The sequence below is a fragment of the Penicillium manginii genome (genome assembly GCF_028828005.1).
Source record: "Penicillium manginii strain IBT 31320 chromosome Unknown utg000009l:1.0-3297300.0:1.0-3298630.0, whole genome shotgun sequence".
NCBI classification, from domain to species: domain Eukaryota; kingdom Fungi; phylum Ascomycota; class Eurotiomycetes; order Eurotiales; family Aspergillaceae; genus Penicillium; species Penicillium manginii.
The window spans coordinates 1,268,287-1,280,101 of record NW_026643110.1 but is presented as its reverse complement, the minus strand read 5'-3'; the positions used below and the strand labels follow the sequence as shown (position 1 = coordinate 1,280,101).

Genomic DNA, 11,815 nt, shown 5'->3' with positions numbered 1-11,815 from the left:
GGGCTGACTGATTTTAGTTGATCCCTGCTAGTATCATTGCCCACATTCCAAGGTTATCCATGGTTAAATTCTCAATTTGCCGCTTTGTAAGGACTTGGGACAATACTAGTAGGATTATATACCTAGGTAGTATTTGATAAAAAGTAATAAACCTAACCTGAAGGGAATTAAGGAGAGATTACTGTTATAACAAGAATGTTTTTGTTAGGGGATATGATCAAGATAGTATAAAGACATAGGGTTAAGGGTTGGTTAATACTAGTAGTATAGAGGAGAGGATTTTATGAAAAACCTTTGGAACGCCGGAGTCTGGACATAATATTGCGGAGCAAATGTGTGGGAGAGTGTTTTACTATTGTTCGTGTTGAGAGGTTAGGGTTACAGTTGTTCCAGGAGAAGGGTTGGGGGAGGGTTAAGATATCCAGGATACAATAGCTGTACCGGTCTATACCGTACGTACAATTTGACTGTGCTTGCTTCCTCAAAACGAACCTAGAGCATCTTCAAAGCCTTCCATGGCCTAGTTCTCTCTCCCATGAGTTACTAGTATAATTTTAAAAAAAAATTCGGAAATCACTGGTTTCTCGAATAAACTTGATCTAATTGGGACACTTATGTCGCCGAGTACCCTCCGTCAACAAAGAAGACCTGACCAGTAACAGCCTTGCTTGAGTCACTGGCGAGGTACACAGCAATACCCTCCAAGTCTTCTGCAACTCCATTTCTCCGTATCATGGTACGCATTGCGTGCGATTCTGCCTTCGCTGGGTCCCCCAAAACTGCAGTAGTCATGGCTGTTTCAACGAGTCCGGGGGCGATAGCGTTACATAAAACGCCTCGCGATGACCAAGCCTCTGCCTGTGACCGAGTAAGAGATACAAGTCCCCCTTTAGAAGCTCCATAGACGCTGCTGTTGCCAAAAGCTCTAAAAGACTGTTGGCTGACAATGTTGATAATGCGTCCACTTCCCCTTTTTGCCATGGCCGGTCCAAACTTCTGTCCAAGAGCAAATGGTGCCGTAAGATTAACAGCTATAGTCTCATCCCAATCTTTGGCTGACAGGTGGTCCATATGAATCCGAGTATTGATGCCTGCAGCATTGACTAGAATGTCAGGGATGCCGTATTGCTTGATGACCGCTTTATTAATGGCATCGGCGTCGCAGACGTCGATATGCAGTCCATGTGCCTCGACTTTCATGCTGGAGAGATAATCGACTGTATTCTGGACCGGACCTGGACGTCGAGCCACAACAATAACGGCAGCTCCAGCCATGCCCAGGGCGACGGCCATCGCCCGCCCAATGCCGGAGCTGCCACCAGTGACAACGGCGACACGACCACGAAGACCAAAGAGGGACTCAAGATATGTGGTGTTAGTCCGCATGCCGTATGTCATTGTTTCGTTTATAGAAATCAATGTGTTGAGGAAGCCTGCAAATTTTCCTTCTTTTCTCAACAATATACGTACTAGTATGAGTCATATGGCTTATAATGTAGGAAGCCGTAGCTACATTCCCTAAACACTTAGCAAACATTAGTCAAACCTTCCTTATATGTCATGTAATAATTGCGTTCCACCCACTCCTACACCACTAATTTTAATTGATTAGTCAATCATTATATTAGGTAACTGTTCTCAACGAGTAGCAAGTATCAAAGGCCGCCCTGGGTTACTAGTAATAAATGGTGGTTCAGGCCAGGTCAGAATGCGGTCACCATGGTACTGATTTCATAAAATAATTAGAACGGCCATCAGGTGGCCGCCCAATTAATCCGCTTTGTATAGTATTTGCCCCAATATCTCCTGGTTACCCTTTTATGCACTGGCAACATGCTCTGGAGTAACGACTTTGATCATGCCCAACATGCTACCTAATAGTATTCACTTTTTACTGACTCGGATAAGAAAGGAACCATAGCGCAAAGATATCACTACGCAACTGACCAAAGTGTACAATACCTTTGGGAAAAAAAGAATAAATCACTCATTTACTTCGAGACACATACTTCAAATTATACTACCAAATGCGGGGAAACGTGACGTCGCATACCCCGCGGGCCCCTACAAATCACCCGGGGTTTTGCCAGGATCGCCTTTTAGCCGGAATATGGTAGAATAAACACCCACCAACCAAGATGAGACCATGCTTTTCCTGAACTCAATAAGCCGAGTTTGGTTCTCATTCAAAGTGCGCTACATACTTGGCGTGGGGGCTCATGAAATCAGACGAGGCTATTCTCCCACGTCGGCTTTCGGGGAAATACTCCGATCGAACCTCTTATATAGAGCCAGCATCTCCTACTAGCCCCGCGAATACTCGTACCTAGTAGAGGGTACTAGTATGCTGGGAATAAATTAAAACCCCCGACTACTCTCTATTATGTCTATCCAAGCAAACGGAAATACGCCCTCCCAGGCCTTCAGCAACTCACCCTTTCGCACCCGTGCCGATCTACAAGCCGCATGCCGTGCACTATTGGACCCTTTACTCCCCCTCTTCACTCCCGGAGGCAGTCGCGTGAAAATCGGAACCTCAACAACCCGCTTCGACGAAGGCGGCGCCCAAATCGAGGGCTATGCACGACCACTTTGGGCCTTGGCCTCTCTGCTTGCAGGGAACTACGACTACGTCGAGGCCGCGCGCTGGCGTGAAGGAATCATCAACGGTACCGATCCAAACCACCCTGAATTCTGGGGTAATATCGAAGATTCGGATCAGCGTATGGTTGAGATGTGTCCTATTGGTTTCACGCTTGCTGTCGCACCGCATGTCTTTTGGGAGCCGTTGACGCAGGCTCAGAGGGATAATGTGACGAATTGGCTTGCCAGTATTAATGCGCGGGAAATGCCTAATACAAATTGGTATGTCGGAATCCAGGTCGGTATAATCTGATACCGGACGGAACGAACTGATTTTTGTTTCTGCTTGCAGGCTTTGGTTTCGGGTCTTTGCGAATCTGGGTCTGAGGAAGAATGGTGCTTCTTACTCTCTTGCGCGCATCGAAGCCGATATGGATCATTTGGATACTTTCCATGTTGGTGGAGGCTGGAGCAATGATGGGCCTAAAAGCCACCACCAGATGGACTATTACTCGGGTTCTTTTGCTATTCAATTTTTGCAGCTGCTCTATTCGAAGCTTGCTGGTGATTTTGATCCCGAGAGGGCTGAGAGATATCGTGAGCGAGCTAGAGAGTTTGCGAAAGATTTCGTGTACTACTTCAACCCAGACGGTGGGTTTTATTGTGAAGTCAATTGGGTGATAAAAATACTAACTAAGAATTCCCCAATACTCTAGGCCGAGCCATACCTTTCGGACGATCTCTAACTTATCGCTTCGCCATGGTTGGATTCTGGGGAGCTCTGGGCTTTGCAGATGTGGAACTACCAGCACCATTGACTTGGGGAGTAGTGAAAGGGCTCCTATTACGCAACTTCCGCTGGTGGGCTACTCAAGCAGACATTTTCAACAATGACGGCACTCTCAATCTCGGGTATTCATACGCTAACATGTACCTGACGGAGAACTATAACTCGCCCGGGTCTCCATATTGGTGCTGTCTCTCCTTTATTCCGCTGGCGCTACCTGAAACGCATCCATTCTGGACCTCAGAGGAGGAACCCTACCCTTCATCTTTATTGGAAGTTGTTGCTCTCAAGTATCCCAAGCATATAAGTATACGCCGAGGAGGTCACTCGTTCATCCTGTCCTCTGGACAGGCGTGCCACTACCCAATGAGAGCCACGCAGGCCAAATATGGCAAGTTTGCATACAGTTCTGCCTTTGGATACTCTGTGCCTACAGGTTCCTATCAGCTTGAACAATTCGCCCCGGATAGCATGCTTGCTTTATCTGAAGATGGCGGGGAGTTCTGGCACACGCGGCGACTTGCTCTGGATGCTCATTTTGAGAAGCCTGGCTCAGATGGTACCCCGATACTCGTGTCTAGCTGGAAGCCATGGCCAGACGTTGAGATAGAGACGACTCTCGTCCCACCCGCAGTCGAGACACCCAATTGGCATATACGGGCACATCGTGTGCGCACAGGCCGAGCACTGCAAACCTCCGAGGGTGCTTTTGCTATTTATGGATGCCGGAGTGATAATGGTCGGATTCTTGGGCCCATGGAATCTGGTGAATCGGAGGGTTCAGTGCATGGTGATCGTAGTGCGCTTGTGATTTCGTCGGCTGGGGCTGTGGGTATCACTGAGTTGTACTCTTCCAGCTCGCGGGCTGGTCGGATTGTGCTTGCTGATCCTAACTCTAATATCATCCATGGGCGGACACTATTGCCTTCGTTAGGGATTGATCTATCCCCAGGTCAAGATCTTTGGTTGGTAACGGCTGTCTATGCCTTACCGGGTCATGCTGAGAACTGGCGGACGCAGTGGGATCAGAAACCGGTGATTCCAGAATGGCTGCTGAAGAGAATAGAAGCATGATTGTAGTCATGGTTGTACGGCGTTTGTCAATAAGAAAAAAACTCGTTTCTCAAGACTACCTCTAGCTGTGTAGAAGAGACCTCTGACCTTCAAAGTTCGGACAATATTCAACGAAAGATGTGTAGACCTCCTTTTCTCTACCTCAACAGAAGTGGATTGAGATTATTTATCGCGGCTAAAATCCAGACGTGCTAATCATTTATTGGTTTCCACCCAGCTGCTCGACAGCCCGGCCCATCTCCTCGTCATTGTAGATACGGAATCCCTTCTCCTTGGTGACACTGGCCAACTGGACGTTCTTTGAATCCAGCTTTTCTTCCATAACCTGCTTCAGAGTCTTCAACACCAGGGTCTCAGCCTCGGCCAGCGTCAAGGAACGATGATATTCATTTTGCAGTTCCGCCTGCGCACCCTCGCTTCCAGAGCCGATGGCTTTGGCATCATATCGGTAGAATGTTCCGGAGGGCTCGGCGTGGTACCTGATATTGATTATTAGAGGCCTAGCTTCGTGAAGAATAGGTGGCATTTGCACCCGGCAGGTTCACTTACAGTTGAGGGCCATCCTCATCAAATCCAGCAATTAACAAAGCAACGCCAAAGGGTCTGCTCATAACACTCTCCTCATCATCGCCACTCTCTCCGAATCGGAGGGCCAAGTCGCAAATGGCTTGTGTAGTACTCTCGACGCGCAAAGGCTCGGCATAGTGGAAGGCGTGGTTCTGGCATTCGACACGGGCGTGCTCGACCAGGTTACGGGCATCGGCTTGTAGGCCGGACATGGCGCAACCAATGTGCTGATCAATCTCGACAATCTTCTCTACCGATGAGGCCTCGAGCAGGGTGGATGTCACACGCTTCTCGACGCCGAGGATGACTCCCTCGGATGTTGCAACCTTGACCAATGTTAGCGGGGTGCTTTGCGGGTGATGATGACAAGCGCCGGGCCCAGAGATCGATCCATGGCTTTATTCATAGCGATAAATGGCCCTCCTTTCTCTCCGTGTATAATTGCGATGGAAGATGGTGGTAATATAAGCAGGACGGGGCTGGAACGTACTCCGATTGCTGTGGAACCTAGCTTGATAGCTTCGAGGGAGTATTCGACCTGGAATAGACGACCTTCAGGGGAGAAGGTGCTGTACGGGGCAGAGCAATATTAGAGAACAGGGTTCGATACAACGACAGGAATATCTGGGGTAGAATGCGTACTTGATTCCACGGTCTATCCGAAGCTGTTAGCAATCCGGGCAGTGGAGTGAGATGTGACGGGAGCTTACCATATTCGGATCGGGCAATGAACATATTGGGCGGGTTGAATGAAGACAAGGGAGATCACCAAAGAGATTAAAGAATTCGAAGGAATCCCGAGAAGGTGGAAGGGATGGGAGGTAGTTGGTTGGAGTGAACTGGGGGAAGGACGAAGCTCGGGAAGCTCGTAACCTACGCAACTCACGTTTGCCTGCGCGGGGGCGGTGAACGAGTGTCGCCCAATCATTAGGAAACGCAATTCACTCCTCGCGCGCCGGGTTGATTAGCATTCGTGCCAGGTTCCTGTTTCTGTTTCGATTTGCTGTGATTCTCTCTTTTGCATGATAACGCCTACTCCATTCCGGGATCATGTCCATCCCCGAACGTCGCGTTAGCAACATCAGCACTGTTCGACCCCGCGTTGCTTCCAGTCGCGTCGATGCCGACAAGCTCAAACACACCCAATCGCCGTACCCAAACGATAAGATGGACCCTTTGCGCACAAGTACCACCAGTCCGAAATACAAGACAACGCTCGAAGTCAAAAAAGTGACCGGGAAACACACGGAGCGATCAGTTCTGGCAGAGAAATGGCGAGCCGCAAGGGAATTCGACGACTCGGATAAGAGGAGAGCCAAGAAGGCCCCATCTGCGGCGCATTCAAGACCAGCGACAGCTACAAAGCAGGAGACGGAGGCGAGCCAAGGTTAGTGATTCGCTCCTATTCGCTGCGTCTCGGATTGAGACGTACTGACTTGTTTGTATACACAGCGCCATGGAATCCGCAAGCATGTCTTATTCCTCACTCAACAGCTCCTCTCGCCAGTCGTGTATCAGTCCCTCCATTAGCTTCAAATGCGCCTCAGTCCATCGCCCCTCGCCCATTTCGGGAGCTTTCTCCTGACGCGCAGGAATCTGCCATCCTGGAGGATCTACTATTCGTGTTTATGGGCTTCGAAGGGCAATATATTCACTACCAGAGCGCCTATGACCCAGCTGCGGAGAAGGATCGTCTCACCGGTCCTGTTTACCAATTAGCGCCAGGCTTGGACCCGACTCTACGAGACCTCACACAGTCCATGCTCAAGATGGCGACGCATTATAGTGCAATGGAGACTTTCGTGGAAATTCAGAGTCGGGCTGAGTATGGCGCTGTTAGCCATGCACTTTGCGCATCTATTCGCAAACTCCTCAAGGACTATCTGATCTTGATCGCTCAGTTGGAAGGCCAGCTGCTGAACAACCCTACATTCACCCTACATCAACTTCATTTACATACGATGCCGACCAGCCAATGCCTTGCCCAACTCTATCTTTTGGGACAAGAACTCCTGAAGCGCAATGGATTGCTGGAATCTGATGATTTGGACGAATCCATCGATGACTTTGATGACGTGGATAACATCCTCGAGCAGCTCAAGGAGGGAGGCGATCTGGTGCCAGGTGCTATGGCAAGCAAAAAGATTTGCAAAGGAGGAAATGTCTTGGGTTTGTTGACAGAACAGCTCGCTACACTATCAGGAGATCCGACCAGCAAGTCTCTCATACAGGGTTTGTTGCGCGATGCCAGCCGCCCCTACATGAACATGCTCAATGAATGGTTGCACCATGGTGGTATCAAAGACCCCCATGCAGAATTCTTGATCAAGGAGCAGAAATGGATTAAACGTGAGAAGCTTGAGGAGGATTACACCGACGAATACTGGGAAAAGCGCTATACAATCCGCGACACTGAGGTTCCACCACAGCTCGAGAGTGTCAGGGACAAGGTTCTTCTCGCTGGAAAGTACCTCAACGTGGTACGAGAATGCGGTGGTGTTGATGTGAGCAAAGCCGTGAAGGATGTTCCCAAAACTCTTGACGATCCGCGCTTCCTGGAGAACGTCAATGCAGCTTATACCTACGCCAACGCCTCGCTTCTCAATCTCCTTCTCACCAAAAACTCGCTGACTACGCGATTCCGATCTCTAAAACACTACTTCTTCCTCGATCGATCGGATTTCTTTTCCTACTTCCTTGAGCTTAGCGCATCTGAGCTGCGCAAACCAGCTCGAAATGTGAATGAGGGTAAACTCCAGTCGCTACTTGATCTGGTACTTCGCCAGCCGGGCAGTATTGCTGCACAGGATCCCTTCAAAGAAGATATCAAAGTACGGATGAACAAGATCGGTTTAACAAGATGGTTGATGCAGGTAGTGAGCGTCTCTGGCATCGACCAAGATCACCCTGAAGCGTCATTCGAGAAACAGCAAGCCTCGACTTCTCACAGCTCGGACGATGAGAACAATATTTTAGGATTCGATGCGCTCGAACTGGACTATTCTGTACCATTCCCACTCTCGCTCGTCATCAGTCGCAAAACGGTTCTGCGATACCAACTCATTTTCCGCCATTTATTATCACTTCGCCACCTGGAGACGCTGCTGGTCACGTCCTGGGCAGACCAAAACAAGGTTATGAGTTGGCGACATAAATCATCAGACCGAAGACTGGAGCTATGGAAGAGGCGCGCATGGAACTTGCGTGCGAAGATGCTTGTGTTTGTGCAACAACTTCTGTACTTTTGCACGGCCGAAGTCATCGAGCCTAACTGGGTAGGATTGATGGAGCGAGTCAATGGGGCGGAGGATGCCAATGGATCCGAAGAAACTGTGAATGGTACTAAGCAGGCCAACCGAACGGTCGACGAGCTAATGCAGGACCATGTGGATTTCCTTGACACTTGCCTGAAAGAGTGTATGCTCACGCAGGCCAAACTCCTCAAGGTACGTCGGAACCAGACATTTTATGCGTGGAAAGAATACTAACCGTAGGTGGATTTTAGATTCATTCCAAACTGCTGACTTGTTGCACCATGTTTGCGTCTTGGACCGCCGCATCGCTCTCGCGGGCACTGGCTTCGGCTGACCCTGACCAGGCTGTGGAGGACAGTCGAGGATACGACGCGACCCGCATAAGCAAGCTCGAAGATACTCTCAAACGCTATGAGGATCATTTCAATCGCCACTTGCGCATTCTTATGGATAGGTAAGTTGATATGTACAGTCTTCATTGAATCAGGTTGTCTAACCAGGAGCAGTTTGAACTACTTCGCCGCCACTGAGAGTGTTGTTCTATTGAAGCTTGCTCATTCCCTCAGCTCCATCAGTAAGGAAGACTGAAGATGACGCCACTTATGAATATGCAACTTCTCATAGAGATTTGCACACGACCTGCCACATCGGATACACACCTCCATCCATCACCAACAATGTACGCTTATACTCGTCACGGAAGCTTACCGAGAAGGATATGCCACGAGTTGTCTCGGCGCTAGGGATGCTAGTTCTAACGACCTGGAATTGAGCGACAGGGACCATTAACGAGCGCTCTATCACATCATACCACCCTGCAACGGCGACATGGCCCTGTCTCCACTCAGAAGAACGCCATTGGGCAGGTCTCCACTGATAAGATAGAAGCTACGAGTGCCTCGGGATCCCGTCTTAGCCTGAGGGTCGGATCCTAGGATAGGATGCGATGAAGTCCACCCCCGTACTCCAAGCTACCACAATCAGATTTGTATGTATTAAGTAGCTACGAGGAGTCAGCGCGCATGATTAAATAAATACCACTATTGCTATCAGTCCCACCGTAAGAAAGCAGTCAATGGCGAGTAGAACAGCACGAGGCTCTCACGGCCCCCACCCCCGACTTTTGTACGGACCCTCCCCTAGGGTAGGCTGACGCCCGAATTCCGCCATAATCGGGGCTAATCGCACGTCAGTCCGCTCCGCCGCAATCATTTTATAAACCCACGACCTCGAGACCTCTCACATCTCTTCAGCACTTCCACACCCCGAGAGAGAGGAAGAGAGAGGGAGAGTATACCCATCCCATCATGCCGCTCGCTTCCATCCTCTCATCGCTTCCACCCCTCCGCCTTCCACATTCCTACCAAGAGCGACTCAACCTTGCGCTCGGTACCGCCGCGTTCTTAGGAACGACCACCCTCCTCCTCCCCGCAGCATACCGCGACTACCGCACCTTCAAATCATACGGCCAAGGCGGCATCCCGAATAATGTCATCGGCTGGCTGATTGTGCGCCTGCTCTTCCAGCCTTTCCGCGGAGAGATGCTCGACACAGAAGTCTACTCGCGTCGCATCGATGCCGCGGAGGGCCACGGGATGGGCGGTGATGGATACTTGACACTATCGAAAGCACAACTGGCCACACGCTCGCCTCAAACCAGGCCCGAGGTCGGCCCGCATGTTGTGCCGCAGCGACAGTTGACCCAAGTTCCGGACGAGGATATCATGGAGGTATGTATACGCCGTCAGCCATTCCCCTCTGGGTTTTCAATATCTGGATGCGGGGACCCTGCATCCTTGGGTCCCTGGCACTTAAGGTGTTTTGCCAATAGCTAATCAGGACCTCATAGAAATTCCGCGCCGCGTTCCGATCCTTCGGCTTGCGTAACCACCATCTCGTTAAATTCAGCAAATCCAACCTGGAGCAACACGCCGATGGACTCTTTCTAGCGGACCACTTGCCCATCACCGATCTGGCTGTGAGCATGGCGGGAGAGATTGCGCATATTCATCAGGGTTCTGACCACTCGGTGCATGTCGTCTTGTCGCCTGCAGACTGTATGTCGTCATTTTGCATTCCCTTCTCTGCTCCCGGCCGCGAATCGACTCGAAACTAACTTTTATACCAGGCATTAAAATACTCGAGGCGGGATGGGGCCAGCGCCATGGTTTCTCTGGTACATCGGCTATGACATATTTATCCTTCGGGACGTTGCCTGACCTACCTGCGGAATATATTCTCATCTATGCGCCGCGCACGGAAGAGGAAGTTAGGATCGTGATGGAGATTATCTCGGCCAGCGTGAAATTCATGACTGGACGGGAAGACACGCGGTAGATGTACAACTTGTCAATTGGTATGAGTGGCCTTATTGATGGCAGGCGACTTTTCCTGGTACCTACTAGGTACCTAGCTACTCTCCTCGGTATCATCCCGGGTGAGGAGAGCAAAAGGAGATACACAGGCTGTATATAGTGCATGGCGTTTTGTTCCTGCGTTGTGGCAACTTCTTCCGCATCTTCTATTCGGGTGCATGGCGTTTACAAGTGACACTCGCAGACCGTGGCAGTTTACGGTCATGCTTTGGTGTTTGCGGTGCATAATGGACTGGCGCTAATGGTGACTTGGTGAGAGTCACGGTCCATCCCAATTTGGAGGACATTCGGCGTTAATCTTTTGTATCTCCACTTCCTCACGGTGTAAAAATATTCTACGGTCAAGCTTTATCATCGAGAGACAGTATATTATGCTAGTCGAAGGCAGTAAATACTAACTTGAGAGCAACTTCACCAGGCCTTCCTGAATTCCAGACTTAATTAGTATAACCATGGAAGTTGGGTTCCTCGCATGAGGTTCCAAGGTTCCAAGGTGACTACTACCAGTGGCTGCTCGAACTTGAAATCATACTACTCAACATGTCCGAGTCGCACACTCCGATTCAAGTTGAAATAATATGACAGCATTTTGTCTCGCAGGACCTTGCTAGACTACTAGTACTAGTAGCTCCTAGGCAAAATTTCACCCTAGCATACGTCGTCAGCCGCACCTGAGAAGATTCTGTGATTTCGATTTCATCTCTACTCCACACCTAGGTAAACACAAGTTGTGATAGAATGGGTATTAGCTAATCTGTTAGTTGGGCTCGCTATAACAGATCTGCAGGAACGGGATTTGCTTTTACTTCTATTATGCAACAGATATAAATCAAGGCGCAGGCGTCATGAGATCAATGACTCGACCTCTCACATTGGATGCTACATAGATAGGTCGAAAATTCAAGCCGACATCATACCATTATTAATTCTCAATTCCAATGTTGGAATACTATCTCCCTGTCATCATAAGAAGCCGAAATCGGTAGCATCGACGCCATTGAATGCGTTAGTGCCTCTCCCTCCTCGTACAACATTGCCTAATTACACTCAATATAATTTTCAGCCCCGGGCTCAACTGATTGTACTTTTGTTCGGGATATAAGATCCAACCCCTTCGATGAGAGAGCCCGAGGCTATGGTAATATCAGCCCGAATAAGCAAAAACATAGTACTAT

General features: G+C 49.5%; 5 protein-coding genes across 5 annotated transcripts; 3 read left to right on the top strand and 2 right to left on the bottom strand.

The window, feature by feature from the left end:
- Positions 1–612: 612 nt before the first annotated feature.
- Positions 613–1,398, bottom strand: N7533_012235 (SDR family NAD(P)-dependent oxidoreductase; the record flags this gene model as incomplete). The annotated part of the gene is made up of 1 exon (XM_057108885.1): positions 613–1,398. One exon carries the CDS (start codon positions 1,396–1,398, stop codon positions 613–615), a length of 786 nt encoding a protein of 261 aa, XP_056953986.1.
- A 985-nt stretch (positions 1,399–2,383) lies between these two features.
- On the top strand, positions 2,384–4,444 carry N7533_012234 (glycoside hydrolase family 154 protein; the record flags this gene model as incomplete). The annotated part of the gene is made up of 3 exons (XM_057108884.1): positions 2,384–2,865; positions 2,936–3,234; positions 3,300–4,444. The coding sequence occupies 3 exons, from the start codon at positions 2,384–2,386 to the stop codon at positions 4,442–4,444; spliced, it is 1,926 nt and encodes a 641-aa protein (XP_056953985.1).
- A 199-nt stretch (positions 4,445–4,643) lies between these two features.
- On the bottom strand, positions 4,644–5,746 carry pup2 (proteasome core particle subunit alpha 5; the record flags this gene model as incomplete). The annotated part of the gene is made up of 5 exons (XM_057108883.1): positions 4,644–4,923; positions 4,994–5,337; positions 5,502–5,580; positions 5,654–5,666; positions 5,722–5,746. 5 exons carry the CDS (start codon positions 5,744–5,746, stop codon positions 4,644–4,646), a joined length of 741 nt encoding a protein of 246 aa, XP_056953984.1.
- Positions 5,747–6,061: 315 nt separating this feature from the next.
- N7533_012232 (gamma-tubulin-complex subunit SPC97) lies at positions 6,062–8,853 on the top strand (the record flags this gene model as incomplete). Its single annotated transcript, XM_057108882.1, has 4 exons — positions 6,062–6,398; positions 6,464–8,457; positions 8,517–8,719; positions 8,772–8,853. 4 exons carry the CDS (start codon positions 6,062–6,064, stop codon positions 8,851–8,853), a joined length of 2,616 nt encoding a protein of 871 aa, XP_056953983.1.
- A 719-nt stretch (positions 8,854–9,572) lies between these two features.
- On the top strand, positions 9,573–10,602 carry N7533_012231 (uncharacterized protein; the record flags this gene model as incomplete). The annotated part of the gene is made up of 3 exons (XM_057108881.1): positions 9,573–9,995; positions 10,115–10,322; positions 10,394–10,602. 3 exons carry the CDS (start codon positions 9,573–9,575, stop codon positions 10,600–10,602), a joined length of 840 nt encoding a protein of 279 aa, XP_056953982.1.
- Positions 10,603–11,815: the final 1,213 nt, after the last annotated feature.